The sequence below is a fragment of the Echeneis naucrates genome, chromosome 4 (genome assembly GCF_900963305.1).
Source record: "Echeneis naucrates chromosome 4, fEcheNa1.1, whole genome shotgun sequence".
Taxonomy (NCBI): Eukaryota; Metazoa; Chordata; class Actinopteri; order Carangiformes; family Echeneidae; genus Echeneis; species Echeneis naucrates.
This window is the reverse complement of record NC_042514.1, coordinates 12,673,587-12,700,111: the sequence shown is the minus strand read 5'-3', so window position 1 is coordinate 12,700,111 and position 26,525 is coordinate 12,673,587. Positions and strand designations below refer to the sequence as shown.

The 26,525-nt window shown below is 39.5% G+C and overlaps 1 protein-coding gene across 4 annotated transcripts in view; it reads left to right on the top strand.

The window, feature by feature from the left end:
• The window catches only part of mcf2l2 (MCF.2 cell line derived transforming sequence-like 2), an 80,566-nt gene extending 56,459 nt beyond the window's left edge, over positions 1-24,107 (top strand). For 3 of the 4 annotated variants that reach the window (XM_029499628.1, XM_029499630.1, XM_029499629.1), the window contains exons 27-30: positions 340-437; positions 12,310-12,419; positions 13,920-14,035; positions 20,403-24,107. In XM_029499628.1, coding sequence (XP_029355488.1) covers positions 340-437; positions 12,310-12,419; positions 13,920-14,035; position 20,403 — 325 coding nt within the window. In that variant the 3' untranslated portion in view covers positions 20,404-24,107. The remainder of the gene's footprint in view (positions 1-339; positions 438-12,309; positions 12,420-13,919; positions 14,036-20,402) is intronic. The other variant, XM_029499631.1, reaches the window with a different exon arrangement.
• Positions 24,108-26,525: the final 2,418 nt, after the last annotated feature.

Sequence of the window (26,525 nt, the reverse complement as noted above, 5' to 3'; positions counted from 1 at the left end):
GACACTCAAAAAAGGCAATTATTGGCTGTGGTCGTTTTCAAACCGGCTGCCCCAAATACATTGAGCCAAATTTGCTGCTAACCCCAGTAATTAGTACAGGTGTTTCCATAACAGCCATCTTTTCAGATTTCCACTTAAAACCCCGCAGATCGTGATAAATTAACCTATTTATCTAAAATCTAATGAGATTTTGTGTGAAACATGAATCTTTACACTTAGTCAGAACATCCCCTTAAAATATTTCACATAGAGGTGATATTGGGAAATTAAAATGCTAACATTCTGCTGCAGCCATTCCATCAGCTTCGACCAATTTTACTTGTCCCTCCAATCCAACAGGAACGTGCGGAAGCTGGCACTGAGACAGTCTGATTCATCAAGTCCAGAGTCTGGCTTCAGGAGGGCCAACCCCAGCCCTAATATGAGACAGAAGAGAGGTGAGAGGTCACTCTCTGCCTTGGAACAGCTCTGTCCTGCAAAAGCATCTCAGTTTAAGTATATTGTTAGCATTGCACAGTAAAAAGGGTTAGTGCACTCAGACACGCACAGATTAGGAAAGGCCGCCATGGGAGTTCCCACGCTGTAACTATTATACATGTCACTGAATAACAGTTTTACAGGCAATGTAGTTCTTGGAGAGAACAAAACAAAAATATAAAGTAATGCTAAAATGTAGTCAGTATTATTGGCAGGGCTGCAGCCCCACTTACACTTAGATGCCCTGTGTAACATTTGCGTAGGTTACATCACTGCAAAGCTTTTCTGAAAAAGCCAGCAAATTGTACAGCCAAATCTATTCCACTGGAATCACAGTAGATTAGAGGACTTATGTTTTTAGGGCGGCACACATTTGCCATAATAGATCTGATTCTTTTCCATAAAACCAACAAGTGACGGTCGTTAGTAACATTACAGAAGCTCTCAGAACGTACTGAATGTGTGGATTGTCTTTCAGCATTTTGGTTTATACTGCGTTAAAAAAATGTCTAAGCCTCCCTGCTTTCTACAACATTTTTTCCTCTATTTTCTCTCTTACTCGGAACTGGCTTTACACACACACAAAAACACAAACACTCTCACACACTCCTCACTGTTCTTCCAATCACCACTGATAAAATGAGGGTGAAGGTTAAGGCCGGTTGAAAGCAGCCGTTATTTTTGGTCTCACCCCTGAAATGGGTGTGCGATCTCTATTATCAAACCAACTCATACCTGTCTCCTCGCATCCATTTGCACCTCTTACTTTGTCTTTCTCTCTCTTCCTTGTCTTTTCCTTTCACTCACGCCCTCTTCACCCTTCTGGTGACTTTTTTCCACAGTCCTTCAATTCATTCACTGCTTCGTTGTCCCTCCTCAATTTCTCATCTCAGTTTTTTCTCTTCTTAACATCATAGATAACATACCCCGGAAATATTATTCTTCTACGTAAGGTTCAAAGCTTACCTACTCTCAGGAAGGTTATAAACTGGGGTTAAATTAGGCTGGGCCTGTCTGGAGTTTAGCCCTGGCACTTCATTGTAATCTTCTTCTCCTTTTTCCATGATCTCCTTAAAAGCAGCATAGCATGTAAACTTTTGCTGCCAAAAATCCAAAAAGTAATAATTATTATTTTAAAAAATGACTTCAGTCAGACTTCTGTCATTCAGACAGTCACAGCACAGATGGATGATCTGATCTGGACTAGTCTCTACAGGAGTCCCGTCTCTGGTCTACTCTCTGCTCTTTGCAGGGGTCTGGTCCCTGGTCTAGTCTGGTCCGGTCTAGTCTGGTCTGATTTGGTCTAGTCTCTACTCTCTGCAGGGGTCCAGTCTGGTCTCTGGTCTATCTCTCTATTGTGGGACGACATCACTAACTACTACGCCACCATGCTGCTCAGGTCACTACATACATTAACATCAAGTCACCAATTAACCAATCCACCCACCGGGAATCGAACCGCGTGCTGCTGGGGTTTTTCAGTGACCTCTGCAGAGCATTTTCCCGAGAGATATGTTCCTTTTTATTCCAGAAAAAACAAAACAAAACAAAAAAAAACTTTTATGAAAAATGTCGGCCACTTCTGTTATTCCATGTTTATAATGAATTCTGTTTTTAATGTCCAATTCCGTGACATGAGCTTGACAGTGTGCAAGGTTTGAAAAGTGAGGATCAAGCACTTCTGGAACCCATGTTTAACTGCGCTATCTATTTTCATAAAGAGACTTTATACACTTTTATGAATCAAATCATTTTGGGTCAAATATAGATTTTGAATCGAATCGTAGACCCAAAAATCGGAATCGAATCGTGAGATAGTAAAAGATTCCCAACCCGAATAATTTATAATCCAATTCATAAATGTTTATACATTATTCACCTCTGATATCCTGGGGTCTATCTATTTAATTTAAAAATAAAAATAATATATCTGTCTATTCAGATTTGACCCAGTTGTGAAATATAGCTAGTCATTCGTGGTTGGATTAGTTTAGTTGGTGTAGATTAGTTGGTTGCATTGGTAAGGAGTCCAAATGAGCCAGCCTTTTATCCCATTTTTTTCTGCAAATCTCAAGGTCTGTCAGACTGAATGGGAAGTATCTGTGAACTCCTATCTTCGGTCTCTCCACAGATGTCCTGTAATGCTTATGTTAAGGTTAGGCCAGACTACAGCATCGTGTTGGCTGTAAGTCCTTGCTGAAACATGAAAAGGTGACTAGTCTCCCTGTCTCTGTCTCTGAGAGGGACCCCCATGGCATTAGGTAACCCCACCAGGCTTCACTGTAGGGATGGCACTGGCCAAGTGATAAGCAGTGCCTGGTACCAGATATTGTTCTTGGAGTTCTGCCCAGAGATCAATATTTGTCGCATCAGACCAGAAAATCGTTTTTGCTCTCATAGTCCCTTAAATGCCATTAGCAAATGTTTACTAAGTGGCTTCTGTCCAGTCAGTCTACTATAATGTTTGCTTTCTGGGTTGATTGTCCTTCCAGCAGGTTCTGGTCCCTGGATCCTTTTTCTGTGTTACTTGCCAAATTTTTTGAAAGAGTCCTGGTAATTCAAAACATCATTTTCATCTCATCCACACTACTGTAAAGTATCATGACTGCATATTACTCTTTTCATGTTATAACAAAGAGTTTGTCCACTGAAGGACAGGTGTCGAAGGACTGCAAATCCCTCCTTTGTGTCAGTTCCTGCTACAATACGGACAATTTCTGTTGTCTGAGTTTTCATGTCCTCCCCGTGTCTGCGTGGGTTTCCTCCCACCTTCCAAAGACACCATGTTTAGGTTATTGGTGAAATTGTCTGTAGGCCTGAGTGTCAGTGTCAGAGGTTGTTGGTCTCTGTCTGTACTGGCGACCTGTCCAGGGTGTACCCCGCCCTTGCCCAATGGGACTCCAGCAACCCCGCAACCCGGAAACAGAAAAGCAGTTGAAGATGAATGAATGAATGATGTCTTTGGATGGTGGGAGGAAAACCACGCAAGCACAGGGAGAACATGCAACTCTGCACAGAAGACCTTATTATGGGGCAACAGGACTAACCTCCATGCCGCTGTGCTGCCCCATTACAAACTTGAAAGGTGAATATAATACTTGCTCTGCAGTGGCAGTTGGTAACTATGCCCAGTTAGGGTTCGGGTTCAGGTTAATTTGCAACAGCTGGACTTCAGTCGCGTTTGACACTTCTCAAGGGGAATTACAGCGATCCTAATGCGCCTGACTGCAATTTGAGTTTCAAAGCAAAGCGTCAGCGCAGAAAGTGAAAAGTGAAAATACTTTGTGAAGCTGCTGTAAATGGGGCCAGAATAGATGGCTCTCACTCCCGGTTTTCGCCAGTGTATTCCAACCTGAAGGTGGTTCCCTTTCAGGGCTGAGCATCAGGGAATTTGCACACACGGTTGGAAACCCAAGCCTCAGGTCAACTCGGCACAGCTGGCACCCACCCCTACCTTAGTAATGCTGTAAGAACAAGAACAGCCACAATCTGGATGGCCACTGGGCGTCTATGAAAAAAGCATCTCTGTCAGTCTCTTTACCATTCCTCTCTGTGTGCCCGTCATTGAGAGCGTGCTGTGTGCATATGTTCCACGACTGTATCTGTGCTCTCTAATGGTGAGTGATTTGAGTGAATATGTTTCCGCTGACATGCTGCTGCTTCTACTTCTCTTCAGAGCTATAGTTATAGTGGTTATAATTATAGCTATAGTGTTTATCAGCTTTCTTCACTAATACCTCGGCTTATTCTCTATCACATTCCTCAACAGTTGGCCATTTTGGAACAGCTCCACTCTTGCCAGAAAAAGGCAGTAAATTCATGTAGATTCTTAATGTGTAAGGCTTCCATTATTAACATAGTAGCAAAACTGCAAAAACACACAGTCAAAAACTAACCTGAAGTTCAGTGCCAGTAAACATTTCAATACTAATGTTAATCTCACAATTATGTTTTGTTTTTTTTTTTTGTTTGTTTTTTGTGAAAAGTATCATTATTCTTTTCATGAAAACTTCTAGGTTCCATTTTGACCTTTCTTTGGCTGAAATTAAATACTAAAGCAACTACATATGAGCAACATACAATTTTTTTATTCCCACAGAATGTAATATTTTGGCATTGGTACCAATCAATATAAAACATTTTCCAACAATGCTCGACGTCTCCTCTTACTCATCTGTCCCTGCTCAACTAACTCCAGCTCCTTCTTGCTTTCCCACTCAGTTGATGCTTCTGCCAGCCAATCAGGCCAATCGGTTGCTAATGCTAGGAAACGCTTCACACTGCAGGGACTTTCCAACAGGAGGTCTCTTCCAGCAGGTAACAGTATGATACTGGCATGTCAAGTGCTCGCTTATGCCGCCTTCATTACTGGTATCGTCTTCAACGCCGTCGTTGTCTTCGTTCTTGCTGTCTGTTACTGGTGTCGCGATGCTCTTCATCATAATGACAATCATCATCATCCTAAACAACACCACCCTCTATCCTGGTGCAGTCCTTTCTTGTTCAGTCTCCACTCTCCTGTGTTATGACTGCTGTTGTTGTTGTTTCCTGTTTTTTCCGAGCAAAGGTTGTGTAAATTTCTGTGGCAGTGTGTGTCTCACTGTTGGGTGGATCTTTTTTGCACACCCCAGCACCTGCAGTGTCTCGGCATAATAAAGGGCACATCTCCCTTTACTCCGCTCTCTCTGTTTTTATGAGTTTATATCAGTATCGTCTGTATCTGACACAACAACAAGGGAGCAGTGTTTTCTTTTAAAGAGAGGGACAGGACAGTGTTGGAGAGACAGAATCTGAAGACAGGTAGACAGTAGGTGATAAAGAGAGAGACACAGGGACAAAATTTTATGCTCTAAATGCCACCCTTTAATATTCAAACCCTTTTGACATTTGAAAGCACATTAACATTTTTGGAGGAGTGTGAACCTTTCAGCTTTCTGTTGCTGTTTTCCACGGTGCAGCAGTCCAACCAGTCTTCAAGCCACACATGCACCTAATGAGACTAATGAGGGAGTTGGGGAGTCAGGTAATGGAGTCAGCTGACTGGTCCAGCAAAATCATCCAGAAAGCCCACGGTCCGTACAACAACAATGAATGCAGCAAGGGAAATTGAAATGTTAGTGTGTTTTATGGACAGCGTCTTAACACCTTTTTCCACATCCAGAGTGAGCTGCAATTCACTGTAGGATGATTAGAAATTTATGTCAACACAGAAACTTTTTTTTTTTTTTTTTTTTCCAATAGTTTTTTTGTTCTATTGTGGGATTTTCCCTGAACTTCTATATAACATCTGGCTTTAGTTGAAAATTGAAAAGGCAACAATTGGCATTCAGACCCAGGTAAAACGAGCACAGTATATCGGTACTTATCAAGTGACAGTGCACATTGACATCATCCATTGATTTCTGAAGTGTTGTTTTGAGGTTTTAACTTGGATCTGACCTGCTCTGTCCTCTATCCTGATTGTCAGCCAGGTTGCTATTTCTGGTAGGGCCTGTCAGTTATACAGTAGCCACAGCATAATGCATACCTTGCTTTATGGGCTATTTTCCTCTAAATGTGGGGCCATAATAAAAAAAAATTATCATGTTTTATTGACAAAGACATGAAACGAGAGGCTGAAACCATGAAAACATTAGTAAAAGCTTTTACTGAGGTAATCAGTCAAATGACGAGTAGCAGCATTTTCCCATAGATTTAGAGGGCAATTTCTTCTGGTTCAGGTTAATGGAAGCCAATCCATACAGCCTGATTCAAAGGTCTGGAGGAAAATCAGAAGTGCGGCTGTTATTACAGCCATAGATTCATGATCATGGTTCATAGATTCCTGGCATCCTGACAAAATGTCCTTTTTGTTGCCTTTAATTCATCACGCCACCATCTATCAGTGCTGATGTGCTGTGACAGTCAATAAAAAGAAGATACAGAACTGTAAATTGCTACTGCCCAAACTTTGTCCACATAAAATAAGTGCGCCAGCCAAACACACAGTCATACAATATACACACCATCCTGAACACTACCCTGAGGGGTGAATGTGCAGTCTTCTATATGAGATGGAAATCAATGCTGAATCGAAGACAGGAGTGCTCTCTGCAGCCTCCTGTGCTTCATTATTGCTTCATACGTCCACTCAATAAGTACAACGTGGTAAATCATTGAAGAATGGACTCAGATCAACAGGCACTCTTTTTGCTGCATCCGATGACTTGGAAGCAATCTGACACTCTGACATTGGCTGTTTTCTAACACTTAAACACATTCCAACTCAGCTGAGAGAAAGAGTTGGAGGTCAACCCACAGTTAACCTTCTACATTCGAGTCACTGACAGGGAGGCCTGTCAGTCGGTGGAAAACGTTTACTTTTTAAAATGAGGTGAAGCAATTTCTCTGTGCTGCTGCATGAAATACAATGAGACATCCAAGCTGGAAAGAAGCTTTTTTTTTTTTCAATCTCTGTAGGATGACAGCTATTTATATAAAACCTTGTGCTTTGTCAGTGTTATGTGAATGCTGATTTTCCTAAATCAGATCATGAAAGGTGATTGTATCGAGCAATTCTATAAAAAGCTTAGATTTGAGGTGTCAAGAGATTGAAGATAAAACTCATTTCAACCAACATTTAAACCAACTTCAACTTTTTTTTTTTTTTTACTTTCTGTGGAATGTTTTCATCTCCCAATCCATCTGCAGCTCCTTCATTCATTTTCCCTCTTTCTCCCTTTTCCCCATTTTGCTCTTTGCCTAATGATCCGTGTCTCCTTACATGACTGTTCCTGCTTCCTTGCCCTTCTCTGCATGTAGAGCCAGCTGCTAAGGAGGCGGACGTCCCCCGCCGCTTCTCTCTCACTTCCTCTCTCGCCTCCTCTTCTTCTTCCTCCTTCGCAACGCGGCGCACAAAAGGTACCTGATCAGTGGCCTCTCTCTGAATGCTTGAGCTTTCACATTTTGTGTTTGTCTCCTCACTTCTCTTATGCAGTCACACACACAGCTAACAGCGCTGAATTGCAGCTCAGCAGGATGGGAAGTGTTTGCTAAACATTGCATTGCTTAATAGATTTACTCAGTGGTTCGGAAGTCCAATTCACACAGCATTATTTTACACTGTTAACTTAAAGTCCAACTGGAGTTAAATTGCATATGCTTTCTTTTTTCTGTATCCAATCAGCATATTAGCTGGCCTGCACTTCTTAAAAAAAATCTTTATTTAAAAGGAAACTCTCTCCGTGCATGGAATGCTGTTTTTCTCTGCTTATGCGAAACAACCTGCCAAAAGTGTTGTACTTAAAGGCAACAGTCATATTGTTCACATACAATGAGAGGGAATATACAATCTGTGGCATAGTACATCCTTAATCAAGTTTGCAACATGTATGTATCCTCGTAGTTATTAAATTCATAGGTTTATCAAGCTGACTGCTTCATCTACAAGCCACTGTTATACCGTTTAAGTATATATGCTCCAAGAATTTTCATGAAAAGGGAATACCCATGCACACTTCAACTGAGATGATTACATACTCAACCCAAATAAATACAGTCAAAGCATGAATAAAATATCACAGAAATGCAGCATTAGTTAAACCAGGCATTACAAGACACACAAGGAGATGAGGACATCGTTTAGGTGGGTTTGCACATGCAAATACATGCAATTTTACTCATTCTCATACCAGCAATACTCAAAATGAGAGTTAAGGAAGACAATTTTATCTATCCATGCACATTTGCATTTTTTCTATAAGCTTCTCCTGATTTATTGCCAGCTTGACATTTATGAGATGCAAAGATAAAGTCAAGCCTTTGCTGGGCCTCAAAACAACATTAAAGCAAAAGCAAGCTCCAAATGAGTGGACGTACATGTTATTCTTTAAAAGCGTAAAAGAAAAAGAAAAGAATTTTGATAAGTTGACATTTGGAACGTAGGGTGACATTCAAAGTGGTAATACAAGTGCAATTTGCTGTAGGAATACAGATGAGAAGCATGGTGGGAAAACATAACACCAGAGGAGAGCTACTGAAGTTTTCCCTTGAACTGATTCCTCATCACATGTGAACAGTTAGTGTTACGGCTCACTATGGTTGTAGGGCGCTCAGTGGACTACAAGAATGTGGTTTCAACTTTTTTTTTTCTGATTTAAACTTTTAACCTCTTTATACCTAAAAAAAAAATATATATATATGTTTGCACATAAACATTTGGTTTGGCTGTGTACTCCTTCTTTTTTGTACGCTTTCTACAGGCAATTACACTTTTGTAGCACCACAGCAGAGCATAGGTTCCATATGAAAAGTAATGTCTAGTGTAAAGGTATATTTTGAAAGAAATAAGCACTGCATTCAGTAATAACAGCAGAGATCTGGATCTAGAGATCATATAAACATAAGACTCTGTAGTCGAGGAAACACGTCAATTTTTTTCTTTTATGTTTAGAGAAAAACTTTGTAAATTGTGAATAAAGACACTCTGTGGTGTCACAGAACTTGTCATGTATTAAACCAGGCCACAGTTTTCTGTAAAACTAGGCAACTCCTTGGGGGGAAATCATCTGATGGAAAAAAAATATGTTGTCTGATACTGTATGTTCAGTGTCCCCACATTTGTATCTACCCAAATACATAAATTAACAACATATCCTCATTATATTAGCAGAAAATGTAATCTGTTCACAATTATGTTTCGATCAGAAGATTTTAGCAGTAGCAGCTTGGTAGACGAGGTTGTTTTCTTTTTTTGTTGTAAAAAATGTAAATCTCTGGTTGTTATGTCATTTTTCCTGACCAGGACCCCTCTCTGCTAGCATAAAGAGCAAGAGACATGAGATAAAGAGTGATCCCACTCCCTTTGGTTATGAAGGTACATACACAGATATGCCATGTACAGTGTCTTCAGAAAGTGTTCTGCCCCCATCACTCTTTGCACACGTTGCGATTTTAATCATCTACTCAATAACCTTCAGCCAGAGACAGCAGTTCAGAGATGCCTCCCATTCAATCTGGCATCTTGAGAGGATCTGCCAAGAGGAATTTGATGTGTAAAATTCAGAGGCTCGGCCTAGAAGACTCAAACTGTTACTGCAACCAAAGAAATATCTATAATGCTCTGAAATGAGGGTCTGAATATTTGATGATGTGAACACTTGAAAATATTAATTAATTCCTTTTTTTTTATATTACAGTTTGTCAATAGTTATGGAGCACAGATTGGCCAAAAACAGTAATTAGTCCGCTTAAGTTTAGAAAAGTGCAAAAAGTGAAGGTCTGAATACTTGAACTCACTGTATCTAATAGAGTGGCTCTGAGCATGCACGCAAGCATGCAAGCATTTGTGTTGTGATTTCTATTTCGACATTTCAAAATGCATGTAAGTCAAATTAAAAGCGTGTTGTGTATGTGTGTATGATATTTGTCGGTGCTGACGCCTGCTGTGTACACATTTGATTTCTGCATGAGTAGTAGAGTTGCACTGCTGTCTTGACCAGATGGACTGAATTTCATTTGAATTATCGAGATCTGATATTTTTGATTTTTGGTGGTCGTTGGCAATGTTGAGCAGTCATTGAGTGATCGTGATAAAAAGTACAGTATAAAGAATTTGGCTTCCCTCCAGACACTTTACGTGGTGCTATGGCTGCAGCCGGGAAACGTCAGAGCATGACAGGCAGCACTGCTGCCACTGCTGCTGGTGGCACCTCAGTTGTCCCTAGATCCACCTCCCAACCAGGTAACTGTGGAGGGCCCATCTCCAACATTGATGTGGTTATTTTGTTGTTGGAAATTGTTTCAGTTTTACATGTGCTTACAAGTTGTTAAGAAATGTTTTTTTTTTTGTTTTGTTTTGTTTTGTTTTGTTTTGTTTTTTTACATTTTTTTTGTTGAAACTTTTTGTGTGATGTGTAACTTGAACTCCTGCTGCAGCACACTCTCCCTCAGATTGTACACCAATGTAATTGATCCAAAAGCTGAGCTTAATTACTTAATTTGTCTCTTTCTAACCAAGAGGAAGGTTCTTCAAAAAAAGAAAAATCCCATCTTCCTTTTAAACAAAACAAGATTAAGCTGTCAAGGGCAACAGCACCTTGTAGGGTACCACAAAGTGTGTTTGTTTTATGAGCTGAAGAAATATTCATATAGGTTCAAGGTGCTTTGTTTGTCATTCAAAACATGTAGACCTGAAAGAACGAAATTTGAGTTCCGTGGCCAGAGAAACACTAAACAATAAAATAGAATGTAGAATATATAGACACACTAGATATAATACAGACAGAATCATATAAAATCTAATCTAAAAAAAACCTAAAAACAGAAGTATTGCACTTAGTCAAGTGACTACACTTGACAGCAGTAACAGTGTGTGTGTGTACTGTTCATCAGTCTCGATTGTTGTTAATTCTGATTGCCCCAGGGAAATAGTTGGACCTCTTCCGTTGGAAAATTTCCCTTACTAGGACCCAAAACAGGGAAACCAGGGCTCTCTCATGGAGCTAGGTCAGGCGACTTCCCTGGCAAATGTCTCGGGTCTGGGTCTTGACCCATGGAGCCCAAAACCTGGATAGGACCGCCTGCATGGATACAATCTGGGTCATGCATGATGCAAGCAGGTTAATACTGTAGGGTTGTGTGCACACTGAACCCCGACATTGTACTGCTCTTAGGGACATTGATTGTGAACAACCAGCAAGTTTGCGGGTCTCCTGGAGAGGTTGTGTAAAGGTGGAGTAATAAACCAAGTATTACGTTCTGTCGGTTAATTGGAGAGCAAGGTGTTTTACGTATGACTGGCTTGTGGGTCTTCTAAAGAAGCAAATGGGAACCCAAGGAACAGAAGAAGGTGTGGGAGGAGCTCCCTGAGTAACGGCAGCATTTTAGAGGGGTGAAGATATCTGCCCAGGATGGCTCCTGGGCATTTACCATTGTACATTAAGGTACAACAGGGTCATCACAAGTCACTAACTCCAACTGGACTGTGATGAAATGAATGCTGAATGCTGATGACCTTTCTGGAATGGTGTCTTACGAAAAGTCCAGTTAAATTAGAGCTTGTTGGTAAATTACATGAGCTGTGTGTTTATAGAGGTACATTTAACCTCACAATAAACGCCATCCACACTGTGAAATAGAGACTCAGTTATGCTATGGGGTTGCTTTGGTTCATCTGGCATAGGAAGCAAGGCTTTCTGAAGTGAAATATCCTGAAATCCCAGAAATCCCAATAATCTTTTCATTTGTTGTATTATGTGAGATTATTTGTCATATCAAAAGCAATAAGCCTGTTATCAGTTTCAACTTCTAAAAGAGAAAATTGCGTATTGCGTAAAATGTTCCTTTCAAAACAATGAAAACAGTTTATGAGTCTTGCTGATTCTATCTATTCTTTCCAGGCCAGCTCCCGCTACAGATTATAAACCATCCACCAGTCAGCCCTGAGCTCACACTGCTTCCACCACTGATGTTGACGATCACATGACAGGAAAACATGGAATATTTTTAGCATGTCAACAAATAAATAATGCTTTAGTTGTTACTTTAGTTGTAATTCCTCAAGGTTTCATTTATTACAGCGTCAAAGAAATTTGGGAATGGTCTTCTTTTAGTGACAGGATAACGTTTACGTTTTCTCTTGTGTGCTTACCTAAATAGACTCTACATATTAGGCGCTCGATAAACAGTTTAATTCTTCCAAACAGATTCAGGATATGTGACATAAAATCAATTACTTAATTGTGGAGTGACATTGATTTCCTATCAGTGAAGCACCATTACCTACCAAATGTAAAATCCCTATTGTTTTTCAGTACATGTCAGTGGATAATAATTTGGATGAATTCTCCTCAGGTTGGACACAACGGCGTCTTCCTTCCATGGACACAGAGGACTTTGAGACGATCCCATCTAGTGCTGAGGAATCCTCCAACTCTTCAGAGGAGGAAAGCAACAATAAAAATGTAGGTGATTTTTGAAATTGCAGCTCATTTTGGCAAAAAAAAAAAAAAACTTGAAAAAAAGTTGAATCAGGATGTCCCCTGGAGCATTACTGAACCTATTTCCTAAAATTTGTCCAATAATGAAACTGAACAAAAGCAAAAGCTGCAAAAAATTTGTTCTGAATTGAAATAGGATGAAATTCCAGGTCCACTAAGCAATCATCAAGCCGTCTTCAAATTGAAAATTGAAGCTTGATCAAATCCATTCTGGTGCTGCTGGGTCATGTCAGCTTTTGCTATAAATTTCAAAAATCTAGGATCGTTCATGTCTCCCTCAACAGCTCTCAGCTTTTGTTTCCTCTCACTCATTCATCACGTTCCGCTTTTCTACAAAACCCCTCGCTAATCCCCTTTAAAGAGGTCCCCTCTGATCCTTAATTATTTCCCATGGACGTTTGTCATGTTAGCAGTGGGCGCTGGGAACTTGACATTTAAGAAACTAGTGAGAAGAGACGAGGGGTAGGATTATGGCTCCGTAGGTCTACTGGATATGGCAGGCTTTCCAGATTCATTATAATCAACGTGGCATACATCGGAAAGGCATGCATGACGCACATTGACCATCTTAGTGGTACACACATCCACACACTCTTACAAGGAATTGACAATTTTACACAATGAGAAAGCTGGCAGTTTAAAATCCCTCTGCTTATCAGCAGGAAGAGTAGTGGCGATGTCACTTGGAATCAACAATGATCAACTGGAACATGCAGCTTTCTTATGCTGGTCCAATGTAATCAAAGGCTCATATTCGTGTTTCCTGTACAATGCTACAGTCCAGTCCAAAACTGATAAATTTGCATTCAGCCTATCTCTTGAATCTCTTGAAATCCTTTCAAGTTGCACTGACCAATATTTTTATGGAAACCGAAAACTGTTAAGTGCACTGAAATATGTGTGTTGTACTGCTTGTTGTGGATTATAGCAGCTTGAACTTCAATTTACATTTTTCCCTCAACATTTTAAACACAATAAAGTAATGCCAAAGATTTAAAATAACAAAAAGTCTTTGATGCACGGCAGTTTTGAGTAGCATAAATGATGACATTTTGATTCGAAATGATAAAAAAATATGGAAATGATTGATTTCATTGCTCAGTAGCTGCTCAAAACGCTGGAGGTCCCAATTATGAACTGAAATTAATCTTAGAAATTTGTATATATTCTAAAATGTAACTTTATAGCCATCGAAACTCCCCTGAAGTGACCAACTACAGCAGATCATTTCACTATAGGTCCTCCGTATTCTCTGTTCGTGGAAATACAGTTATATAGCTGAGTAATGGTCAAGCATCTTTACTATGTTTAGTTGTGGCTTTTGGGAATGCTACTTTACTAACATCGCCCTGATCAATTTGTCAGTGTTGGTGTTTAGTGAATGTAACCTTTTACCAGCCTGGAACTATAGCCAGAATAAAATTGGCTAAATTGAGAGCTTGACTCAGTCATTTCGTTTTTCAGGGTGATAGCAGTCGTTTCCAGGTACAGCTGACTTATGAGTCTCAAGATGCAAAGGACCTTTCTCTGGAGAGGGGTGACTTGGTCCAATTTCTGGAGGAAGCAGGGAGCGGACACTGGTGAGTTCCAGTTGTCACCATTGTGGGACTCTTAGAAATCAGTCAGCTTCTTCCTGCCAACTCTGGTTTGCTTAAATTTGTACTTATTTGATATCTGGGGGTAACCCTAACCCCCCATCTGCCGGTTCAAACAGGCTTTGTTCCTGGATAAAGGTAAAAGATAAGTAAAAGATAAAAACAGAAACCTAACTGTCTGTTCCTGGTGCAGGAGCAAGAATCACACGTGAGACAAAAATAAACTGGAGTTGCAATTTTTCTTATTTAAGGCACTTGAGTCTAGCGTCTCATTAACTCTGTGTGCCCTCTGTAAACTATGCAAATCTATTGTTTCTGCTCTCAACTGTGGAATGTTTTTTTTTTTTTAAAGTTCTCCAACAGTTCATATTTTTACTGAGCCCTTCTGATGGTGATTCTGCTTACTTTAATATTTGTTGTTGTTGTTGTTTATTCTTCCTTATTCAAAACTCAACAGATATTAAGTCTGCATGTTAATATACTTGTATATATTTAAATGAGTGCAGGAAGGCCATTGAATAAACTAAGGCAAGCACAAAATGAGGTGGCTATATTCACTGAAAAGTCACTTTAAAAACTTTAAAAGCTAAGTATTTCTTTATACCAATCAATCCTTCTTCACCCCTCTTTGCTGAGTACTGTTGTTAATTATGTGCATCACTTAAAAGCCACAACATACCACCATTTAACTAGTTCTTCTCAGTCTTACCTCTAATGGTCCAACATGCCGATGGTACTATCAGATAGAGTTTTAACAGGCTGAATAAGGTTGCCTCCACGTTCAGGGCTGTTGTCATTACCCCGGGAGCATGATAATGTTATGGGACAATGTAAAAAATTATAATAAGAAATAATTATTTTACTACCGCCAACTGCATCACTACAACAGTTAAATCACAAGTCAGATGTGTATATAACAATGTCATCTACGTATAACTGCACAAAAAAATTTGTGCAAATGTAAGGAAGCAAAAAAGCACTGTTGTAGCAGATCCTTCTTCACATTGCTTAACATGTCTAAAATGAGCTGAAACTTTGCCTAATTAGAGTTAATAATGGTCGAATTCCATCAACTGTGACAAGTTAGTTGATAATATTTCACAAATCTCTTTGTCTCATTTCGCAAAAAGTAATTATCCAAAGCTGTGGAAACATTATAGAGCACATTGTCACTGGGGAAAATTAACTGAGTTTCTCACCAATTTAACTGTGGAATTATTTCTAATTAAAAATGTTGCTTTCAAGCAGCAAACAGTAAATAAGTGCCTTGTCCACTGTCCTTGGGGGCAAGTCCCTGAAATATTTACATATAGATACTCCTGTACATGATAAGTTTGTTTTGACACATGTACCGTCGGGGGGGGGTTCTGTGGGGGGCAGAACACGTCTATAACCGGCCCTGCATTTGGGCTGGCTGTAGATGTGAGGAACCCGTCATACATGGACATATGATCACGTTTAGGCTGCAGGCACTCTTGCAACTATACATCCACAGAAACTATAATTTCAGCTTGAGTTTTTGATTACTTTGAAACAGCTAGCGCAGCAGTTGCGCAACTGCCTACAACTAAAATGACAAAATTATGGATTGCACCTTTAAATCCTATGCAAAGAGGAAACAACTGTCATCACTATGCAAAGCATTAAATACTGGTCTAACACTCGGTGACATTTCCCTCTTCTGTTATTGTGAATAGATTAAAATCTGATACTAATTCTCTGTGGAGGTGGGTGATTGGGGATGAACTGTTATTCCAAAAGAAAGTCCAGGCCATGCGGTTTTAAAAGTTGAACCTGGCGCAGTGATCACTGTATTCATCCACAGCTGGCTCACCCATCTACATTAACTTCTGTGGTCATTTTCTACCATCAGACATCTCAGTGGACCATAATGGTCTCATTGTTTTTCTATAGAAACCTGCCTGAATGACCTCAATAGCATTGTTTGGTCCCAGCTATTTAGAACGTACTAATCATTCAACTATCAACTCAATAAAATGGATTCATGCAGTATTTGACATTAAAAGGATGCAGTAGAGTGAATAAGTTTCCTGAATGTTCATTCTGTTCCTCCAAACAAAGAACTGTTCTTTGGAAGCATGACTGTGCCGTTAGGAAACAAAACATCTAATGCATGGGTCTATTTATTCTTGCTTTAATGCAGCAGTGGGAAGTTACCCATAATTATGTTTCTTAAGGACACTGATTGCAGTCTAAATTGTTCTTAGTCTTTACGGACATGTTCTTTTAGGACTTTTCTTTTTTTTTCCTCTCTTTTCATCTACAAGACTATTCCACGTAAGACAAAAGGAACATGTGCATATTACAGGAGAAAAAAATTAAATAAATAAATTCCGGTAGCACAGGCAGAAGTATCAGGAGCAAGGGTGTAAACCACAATGAGAACTGACAGACGGATGCACCAAAGGCAAGTACAGGAAGGCTCTGTGATTGTAAATGGAGACAGGTGGAGACAGCAAGTGGAGCACAAACAACATCAACCAATACCTCAGCACTCCGTCCGTGTTTTTTCTCAGTCACATTTAAAAATGATGCATCTACTGAACACCAGCACAGATATTGTTTGGGATTATTGTAGATCGTTGGTGATGTAATGTCATTTGGCATAAGGAAAGCTTTCAACTTCTGTCTGTAATCAGCATCCATACTGTTGCTTTCTCATTTAATAGTCGATGTAGTTCTAGTTCTAGAGTTTGGTTCCCAATAATCAACCACGAAAGGAAATGGGACTTATGGAACAGCTGCTCCTCTGCCAACCCATCCTCTCTCCACCAGGATTAGAGGCTCAGTGTGGCTTGTGCAGAATTAATTTTCACTGTAACATTACCCTGATCAACCAAACGTGTGACTAATAGTCTACTGCGAAATCAAGGGAGGCAGCTGAAATCACAATGGCTTCAGATGAATAATAAATCACTGTTTCATTTCCGACACCATCACCATCTATCCTTTTTTGGCTTAGCAAAAAAACTGTGGCCAGTGTCTTCATAGAGAAGCAGCCTCTGGAATCCATCCCTGATAAAGTGTTTTCATCTCTTGCAAGCTCTCTGCATTTGGAAGTGACTAATACCCTGTAAGATAAAAGTTTGACTGGCTTTGAATATTCCTGTTTTTCATCAGCTCATGCATATTTCAGCTTTAAAAAAAAAAAAAAAAAATCCTGTCAACGGCATCTGTTTTTTCTTTTTTCTTTTTTTTTTTTCTTTTGCCACCAAAAAGTCTCACTCACACTTGTCGTTCGTCCTCACTTGAGGAAAATGAAGAATTCAAATCTCTCTTTTTTCTTGTGTTCAACCATATAGAACTTTGGAGAATCTCAGTGATGAACTTTGTACCGTTGCATATGGCAGATACACTTTCATGTGCGCTGTATACATCTATAATGTACACGTCTTCATGTGTATGTCTTTATGGGTTTAGGTTCAACTAGTTTGTGTGAGTGTGTATCTTCATGCTGCTGATGGCAGCTTTAATGTGCTTGCTGACGTTGCAGTCCCATGAGCGTGTTCCATCTGTCTTGATTTAGACTTAGACATTTCACACCCACAACACACACTGTACCTGTGTCAGCCCCTGTGGGATATCTGTTGACAGTGTGGTATATTTGTAAGGGCTGAGAGTGGCACATCTACATACTGTCAAAGCTAAGTCCCCGTATGGAATTACTTACCTCTGGTGTAGAACATCTAGAAGCAATTTGCGGCATCTTCGAAGTCAACTTTTCAGATGACGCCTATAGTTTGAGAATTTATAGTTTTAGGAATGTGACGGTGAGACAACTGATGAAATGTTGAGGAAATTTGATTCAGGATTTTGAGTTGACCAATATATTTTTAAATTGAAATGTGTATGGCTTACATAATTATAATTATAAATTATATATATATATATAATCTATAATTAACGTTTGATATGAAGTGAAGTTAAATGCTGCAGGTGACAAAGTTAACAGGTAAAGCCATAAAGCCTAACGCGCTTCTTCACTGGTGAGCGAATAAGCGGCAGTGTTGCCGAGCTACTCGGCCTGCTTGTCCTCATCCTAGTTGTTTGAGAGTTATTTCATATTTTCGTTTTTTTAAATCTGTGAATTTAAGGCTGTTTAAAGCTGGGAAATCAGTTCCACTTTGATGCCAAGCTTATGAAACATTCCATTTGTTTTATTTTAAGCAGGCTCCTGAGATCATGTTTCTCACTGCACTCGAGCTCTCCTTCTCCCCCTGTTGACTCTGTCAGACCGGCCTGTTCTCAGAGGCTGTTTGACAATGGAAGCTGCATTGCCTGTCTGCTGTGTTTTTCAGTAAAAGTGAAAAATAAAGACTTGTTAACAAATATTACTGCCCTACTCCTACCTCCCCAGCTTTTCTGTTTTGCTCCCTCACTCTCTGACTTGGCAGTCGGACCATGTGCCAAGGGATTAGTTGGAAAGGGAGTAACTCTTGGGTTGAGTATCTTTGGCCTGTTTAGTTGAAAAATCGGAGCATGATGTAACTGACTGTTGCTCATTCTTGTTTTGGCATTATCCCCAGAATTTCTCTCCCTCTCTCTTTCTCCCGCTCTCTCTCTTTCTCTCTAGTATATGTCTGGGAGTGGACGTAGAAATTTGAGGCCAGCATTTAGTGTCGCGGTGGCGTAATGTTGTAGAACAACAGTTAAAACTGTCAAAACAATGTTAACTACAAGTCGTGCTCACTGTAATAACAATAGCCCAACAGAAATAAGTTTCGATGTGAGAATGACACTAAAAGACTCCTGGGAGGGATATCAGGCTGAGACTAAGAAACTCTTGAACATGGCCTCCTAACTCTTCCTTAAAATCTATTTGAAATAGCGTCATATACACATATCTTTTGTATTGATATGGATCTCACATGAAGCTGATGAATCCACAGCTTGATGCTGTAAAAGCCGACAGTCACTGTTTGGCTTTGTCCTCCTCTGTCTCCCAAAATTCTCTGCGCCAGCTGCTTCTTTTAGTGGCCGGTCTGGTTTTTGAAGTGTAGTTTGTGGTGTTGAGTGTTTTGTTATGTCACTCCATCCACCCAACACCACAAATGCACAAATGCCTTGTTGTTCTCACTCCCCCTCAGGTAGCCCATTCAATAAAACCCAATTTCATTTGTCTGCAGCGAATGCCCATGTCTGGAATCCTTATCATTTTTTATTCTCTGACCTTGTAGACATTGTTAGGGATATTTTATGCTTGACCATTTCAGCATGCAGCAAACCCCTTTTGCGAAAATGTTGAGTGATTACAACTTCCGTCCCTTTGAAAAAAAGAAATAATTGATGAATCCAACTATAATAAAATGTCATTTTTTAAACTAACAGCAACAAGAGTCTCAGTTAATAATCAATTTTGTTTTTGTTTTTAACGTTTTCAATTTCAGTCTTTTTTTGTTGACAGATGTGATTCTCTTGACCATGGATGACCCCGATTTTACACAAATCTGTTGACAGGTTTTCAGCTATTCTTCACAGATTTTGTTTTTGCTTAAGACGTTTAGTAGCTCTGTCCTCCACATTAAAAGAACCAAATGCTTCTATTAGATTGAAGTTGAGGTTTCTTTCATTAAGGTCTTTGCCCGGATTGGCCTGATATCAAATCCTGTTTATGATTTGTATAACAAGTTGGATGACAAGTGATCAATTTGTGCTGATGTGGAAGTGTGAAGTATTGGTTTCCTTCATGGACACCGTCACTGTTGTCTAATCAGTCCGTCAAACTGACTCCCTCATATAGTCAGAACCACTGACCCATCTATTTTTCATAGTTTTTCATAGTTGCATAACAGCAAATTTTGAATTTTGTGTTAGTTTTTTAGGCCAATAGCAGAAGCTGCTGTGCTTTCTGTTATTGATGGTATCGCTCTTCCTTCAGCTTATGATGTTCATGTACCCACTTCCATCTTCCATCAGTTTTTCGACCAAAGCTGTCGTGTTTACAGGGTATTTTATAGTCCTGTTCAGCAAACTAGGAAATCATATGCACTCTCACGGACATTGCACTGACTTTCTCCATTGGGGCCTAATTTACACTGTAGACTTGTCTCAGAGCTGAGATATACAGACAGACAAGACTAAATACAATGAAACATTGTAAGAAGATCCAAATACATGATTTCAGCGACATTGTGCAGGAAAGTACTAATAATTGTGTATACTGGTATACTGTATACTTTTCATGTGTTGTCCTGGTCTGGGCTCTATGTCCCACTTCATAAATATTGTTTGAATGACACCATTTGCCCACATTTCCCCATTTTTCTTCAGCTTTGTACAACATTGTGTTTAAAGTAAAAGCTAACATGAATCTTTCTTTTTTTTTCCCCAGATATCTTCCAGGATATGTGTACAGCAGCACTCTCCGCCTCAGAAAACAAAGCCAGTACGTGGGAAAGCTGATCGACACAGCTAACTGAACTTGATTCACTGGACTGCACACAATTTGTTGGACCAAAAAAATCTGACTGGCTCTTAACTATAGTGTTGCAATTTCCTAAGAGGAACATGAAATATCAACAACTTTTAATTTTCTACCTGCACCTCATGTTTTGGACTATGAATATGGCCTGTTGATGCTTTTAAACTACAATTTTTTCAAGTCTTACTTGGCGAAGCTTCTCATTTGCAACCTCTGAAAATAGCTGGAACTTTAACATGCCTGAATGCCGCCATGGGAAAGCCATATAAGACTTTAAGCCAACTAGCTGTTGTAATTGTGGAGCTTAAGACTGATGGATGTAGACAATGAACTGTATATCCACTTGGGCTGGATATCAAACCCCATTTATAACTTGTATAACAAGACAAGTGATCAATTCCATATACTGGTCGTGCGTGGGCCATTACCATGTGTCCTGTTCTGCTGATAAACTGCTCTTTAGCAAAAATCTTACACCCAGGGCCACACTGCATGCCTTACTCGTGCTTTACAATGTTTATATTTGCAGCTTAGAGCAGCCGCACTTGCCAGCGTGAGGCATGTATCTGAGGCGCGACTGGAGCAGTGCGTCATGTGAAGTGTTGACATGGAGCTGGTTTCTCTGAGGTTTGGCTTGCAGTCCTCAACAAGAAGACACACTAAAATGATCTGTTGATATTCTTCTTGATATACCAGCAACTTCAAAACTCAATCTGATACCTTTTTAATCTATTTTATAGATCAAATGCTATTAAAGGAGAAAGTGGAGGCTATACATGCATTGCAGTCCAGTCACAGCAGAAACCTTTTGTCAGCTGTTATTACAGCATATTATGTCAATAAGTAAACAGCATTAGTTGACCAGCAGTATTCTCTCTCTCGCTCTCCAAACTTACAATAAAAAGACAGCAAATATCATATTATTGGTAGCATAATCAAATGCTAACTGTGTTTAAAGACAGGGCTGGTTACAGTTCAGCAAGGTAAATGTAGAGCACAAGTGAGGGGAAGCATTGTGACTCAGCCGTCCAGGTTCCTCCTCTGCTGCGTCACCTCATCTTTACACATAGGAAGTAACTGCTGAAGAGCCTGGAGCTGTATTGCTTTCCTTTCTTCCCCCACTTATTACTGTACTTCACTCATTCTTCACTCTGTAGACTTTCAAATGATTTCGACAATATTCAACGACATGTCCCTTTCAGGAATGAATTGGCAGCCCAAGTCGGGAACCCACAAAATATTGTATTATATTGTGTTTGTTTATTTGTCACTTAGGGGCAGAAGTTGCCTTATGAAGGTGATGTTGCTACTATGTTAGGAAACATTTGCAGGCATCGACTTACACTGGAATCCATAGTCCGGCAAGCCACTTTATGTCTTTCTAGCTGCATTTTGGCCGTCACCACCTTTTGAGGAATATTCCTTCTGTGAAGTTCGTGTATGATAGTTTGTATGCTTGTAAAGAAGCTCTCTGATGTACCTCTAATGAAAGCTACAAGTCCAAAACAACAACAACAACAAAAAACATGACTAGGTCAAATCCTAATATATGGCTGGTCCATTTAAGTGTGATATTGAGGACATTGTGGAAAACTGCTGTAATCAACATGTTTCACTGTAAAGTAGGCGAAGACTGAAGTAATACACTAATCAGTATATTCATGACATCATTGTTGTGTAGTTGCGTCAGCTGGGTTCAGTCCTTCATCTTTGTATACTCGTATGCAGTATTTATAACAGAACTGAACTCCCCCGAAGGCTGTTACAAGTTTTCTGTTTCCGTTGTCAGACAGTGCAAAAAGTATTTTACAAAAGTGACTGATTTATGGCTTTTTATGGCTGCATGTTAAAATACCGACCACACCCAGGAAAGTTCAATGTTACAGAATCTGTTCACTCCTATTCATGTTGAAAGAGTAATTGCCAATAGTCTAACTCTATCACGTCTGATAATCCATAAAATCCATAGCCCATACATAAAATCAATCAGTCAGGGGTGCAACTATTGAGAAAATCTCATTTAAATTAATAGAATTTCCTTAATTAGCTAAACTGCTTCCCGGATGAAAATGTGAAAAATTAATCAATCATAATCTGTTTTTTTCAGTTTATTCTTTATACATAGATAGTGAATAGCAGACGGAAGGAGCCAAATGGCTTTTGATGCAAATTATGCGTTACTGAAGCACATCTCCTCTTTAGATGGATGGGCTGCTGGTGTAAATCATGTTTTTAGGAAACAGATTTATCTCGCTGACATGTTATGCTACTTGGACTCATCTCAGCATAATGGGATTTTCACTAGCACCCTTTTTGGCAACATAAGTTGCAAGAAAGGTCAGGGAATTGTTAGGCTATTTCCTTGCAAGTGATTGTTCAGGAAAATCCTTTTTTTTTTTTTTTTTTTTTTTTAGCAAGCAGCACCTGGGTTGTTCCCTAAAATCAACTTCATCAGGTTTGCCTATTCAGACAGGAAAATAGCACTGTAAAAAGGATGGAAAGTGCAAACAAGCATAAGTGAATTTTAGGTTTTGTTTTTTTCCTCAAGATACATTCTCCTGTAAGATTGCTGTGCTGCTGTGCGTCATTGTCACTTTGACACTTTTTGGCATTGTTTTGCATTTGTTATGGAAAAAAAAAAAATAGGATTCTAGCAACAGCTCCCAGAGAAATCCAACGCTGCGCTTTTCTATCTGTAAAAATGTTGCATCATCTCACACGAAGGAGCCAAATATTTCATGTTTATACATATTTGAATTTTTGACTGACAACTAGTCTGTAACTTAGTGGAAAAGTAAAGATGTTCTGATACATGTCATAACAAACGAATATTTTGTTTCTCTGCAGTCAGTAACTTCAGTCATAGATGGATGATGGCTGTGTGGTTGGTGAGAGAGATGGATGGATGTCACAACAGATGGATGAATGGTAGAGTCAAATTAAAGGTCATATGTATGATTGTAAAAGAAAAACACTATTGAACATGTTGTACATTATGTTCCCTCTATGTAAAATGAAAAATATTGTATCTTTGTAAGGAAAATATTTCAGTTTCACTGCGTCCTGCTGCAATTTAATTGCTTGACTATTACTATAGAATGCATCAAGTCTGTATATTGTATCTGTCATTGTACATATTATTTCCTTGTGATAATATGCATTTACAATATGAATTTTGTCACAATGTTTTTATATTTCATACGTATATGTTATTCACACCTTAGAAATGATCTCAGTGTCATAAAGTAATCCAACGCATTTCCTGCCAAATTTTGCCTGACAACATCAGCAGAAGCTGCCAGTCCTCTCAGTTCTGGTTTTGTTTTTGTTTTTTTGGACAAGGTAAAATTATTTTACATTAACTGTGCAATTCCTAGTAAACTCTGTGATTAGTAATTCATTTTGACCTCCCTAACACAGATTTTAACACTAATTTTTCACACTGTTAAGTGTATTTAAAGGATATTACTGTAAACATCAGTTTGTTTAAAAGGCAAATGCCAAAGTATATCATCCATATAACCAAGTGGCTGATTTTAAATTTGAATGATTTAAAAACTTGCATTTGATTTATTTATTTTTGAACAAAGTGGAAGTTGTTACAATTCATTTTGAGAGGGGTTAAATATCAGATTGAAAAAGAAATAAAAAAACTGCAGTTCTTTGAATGGTCACTTGTAGGTCAGTCCCTCCTTGGTATCCCACGTTAAAACGTTCAAGCAGAAACAGCAGAAGTTAACGTATTTACTATTCATAGTTAAAGGAATACGGTGTTCAGCTTCTTAATGACACTAATGCAGTGATGTTTCAGCACAACAGAATAGACCTTTTAAATTGTGAGGTAAAGTTAATGTCCTGAATGGGTCAGATAACTATACTGTATACTTAAATAACACCAGTGTCCATGAAAAATATGAGCAACTTTAGATTGATAAAATTGAAAAAGAAAAAGAAAAAAAAAAAAAAACAGTTCTGAAAAATCAGACATAGGTGTCTTTATCTTGTGTTGTTGGTCCGTATCATCACCACAATAAAAGGAAGGAAGGAGCTTTAGAGATTTTTGGTCAAAACTCACAAATTCATACATTAATTATGACGTGTATTAACTCAAATGTCTGTAGGGATAAAATAAAACGTGATGAACTTTTATATCCAAAAAGTCCAAGGTCAATTTCACTGTGACATCCAGCGAAAAACACAACACGCTTCAGTGATCAAACGCAGGCCTTAGACCACTTAATGACAAGATGCAGCAATGCATGATGGTCTTTCAAACTCAGAGTAAGGAACTTTTCCAATACCTTGCAGCATCTTCTCCGCTGACCCATATTCAATACCATAATTGTGGTGGGAAATGTCATCTCCTCCTCGTCCAAGCTCAATTTGCCTTTTGAACAAAAAAGGGGGGGGAGAAAGAAAGGGAAAATGCTGCTAAAATCATTAGAATTCATGTGGCGGCTGAAAACTCATCTTTACCTCAGTGGTATTCAAGAGAAAATCTTGTTGTCAGGCATGCAGTTGTACAACAATATCCCTACTTCAACCTTGACTTTTCTTCTTTCTTTTGTGGCTGTTTTCACTGTTCCCTGAACAAGAGGGGAAAAAAGCATCTCACTTGAATTGAAACGGCAAAGAACATGCACAAAAAACGGTGAGAGGATAAAACATAACAAGAATGGAAAAGATGTGATGCTTCCAACACCTTGCTGTGTTCTGTCTCCCAGACAAGACCTGCGAGTGATGGGTGCTCAAACAAGATGTTATTTAAGTGTGTGTCAGCAGGCGGTGAATTCACGCGTTGCCTGAGAAGAATCCTGTATCTTGCGCGCTGTCACAACTACTTTTATTTTAGCAGCGTGCTAAAATTAAGTGTAATTATTCTAAGTTGGGTGAGCAGGCACAAACAGTCTGTCTGTTTTTGTTGTACACTCTATATTCGAGGTGATGAGTCTAAGTTGCTTTTCCTTCACTGCAAGTACGCCGTGAAATATTGGCACCATGAAAAGTGGTGCATTTCTGTTATTTTGTGGCCTCCTCGGGTACGTTAAAGCTGCAGCTCATTACCATTCCCGCCAGGTCTTTTCGTGCTTCTTTATGGAGGAAGGAACACACTATTAATGCTAAACTGAACGCAGGATATATTGTCTGTAGATGAAATTTCAAGAGAGGATGTGCATAAGTGTGAAATGCTGCAGGTTGTCGGTGTGGCCTCACACAGTGACATGGAGATGAGTTCAAGCCGCCATTTCTATTGGGACGCTTCCACTTACATACTTTTCACACTTTCTGTCTAGATGTTAAATTGAAATTAAAATTATTTACTGCCAATATATTCCACAGATTGAAATCTTTATCTGTGCTACCGGTTTAGTACATTGGATGGCAAGGTCATTAGCTTTGGTTTTGGGCAAACTTCTGAACAAATTCAATTTCATACAAGTGAGGTGCTGAGCAGATAAATGGTGACACACATGAATTCTCAGTAACAGATCAAAACAGACAGACTGCAGTTTGGGAAGACCGTCGCTGATATGAGTGGTTGAGGGACTTCACCTGGGACTTAGCTGTCTTCTTTGCTGTTCACCCTGTACACCTCAGACTTTGTTCCTTCATGACCCTCCAGGTGCAGGGAGTGTAAGTGATAGGTGGGGAAGGATTACAGAGTCCTGGTCGATGTCTTTGTGGAGTGGGCTGGAAAAACCATCGCCTACGAGCATCTGACACCAGAGTGATAGTGATCGACTTCAGACCTTAAAGGGCGACCGCTCCGTCCCAGTGTATTCGGGAGAATGTTGATGTGGTGGAGGACAAGTGTCACTTTGACACCGGACTGGAAGACACAGAGGCTTTCCCTAGGAAGAGGACGAACACACTTTATTTCCTGAGGAAGCTGAGGTGCTTGGACGTGTGCAGCAGGGTGTTATAAATCCTTTACCTCAGGTTGTTGCCTGTGCCTGGTACTTCACTGTGATGTGCTGACGGTGCATTATCAAACCTGGCAACATCACCAGACAGCTCTGAAGTGCTGGTGGG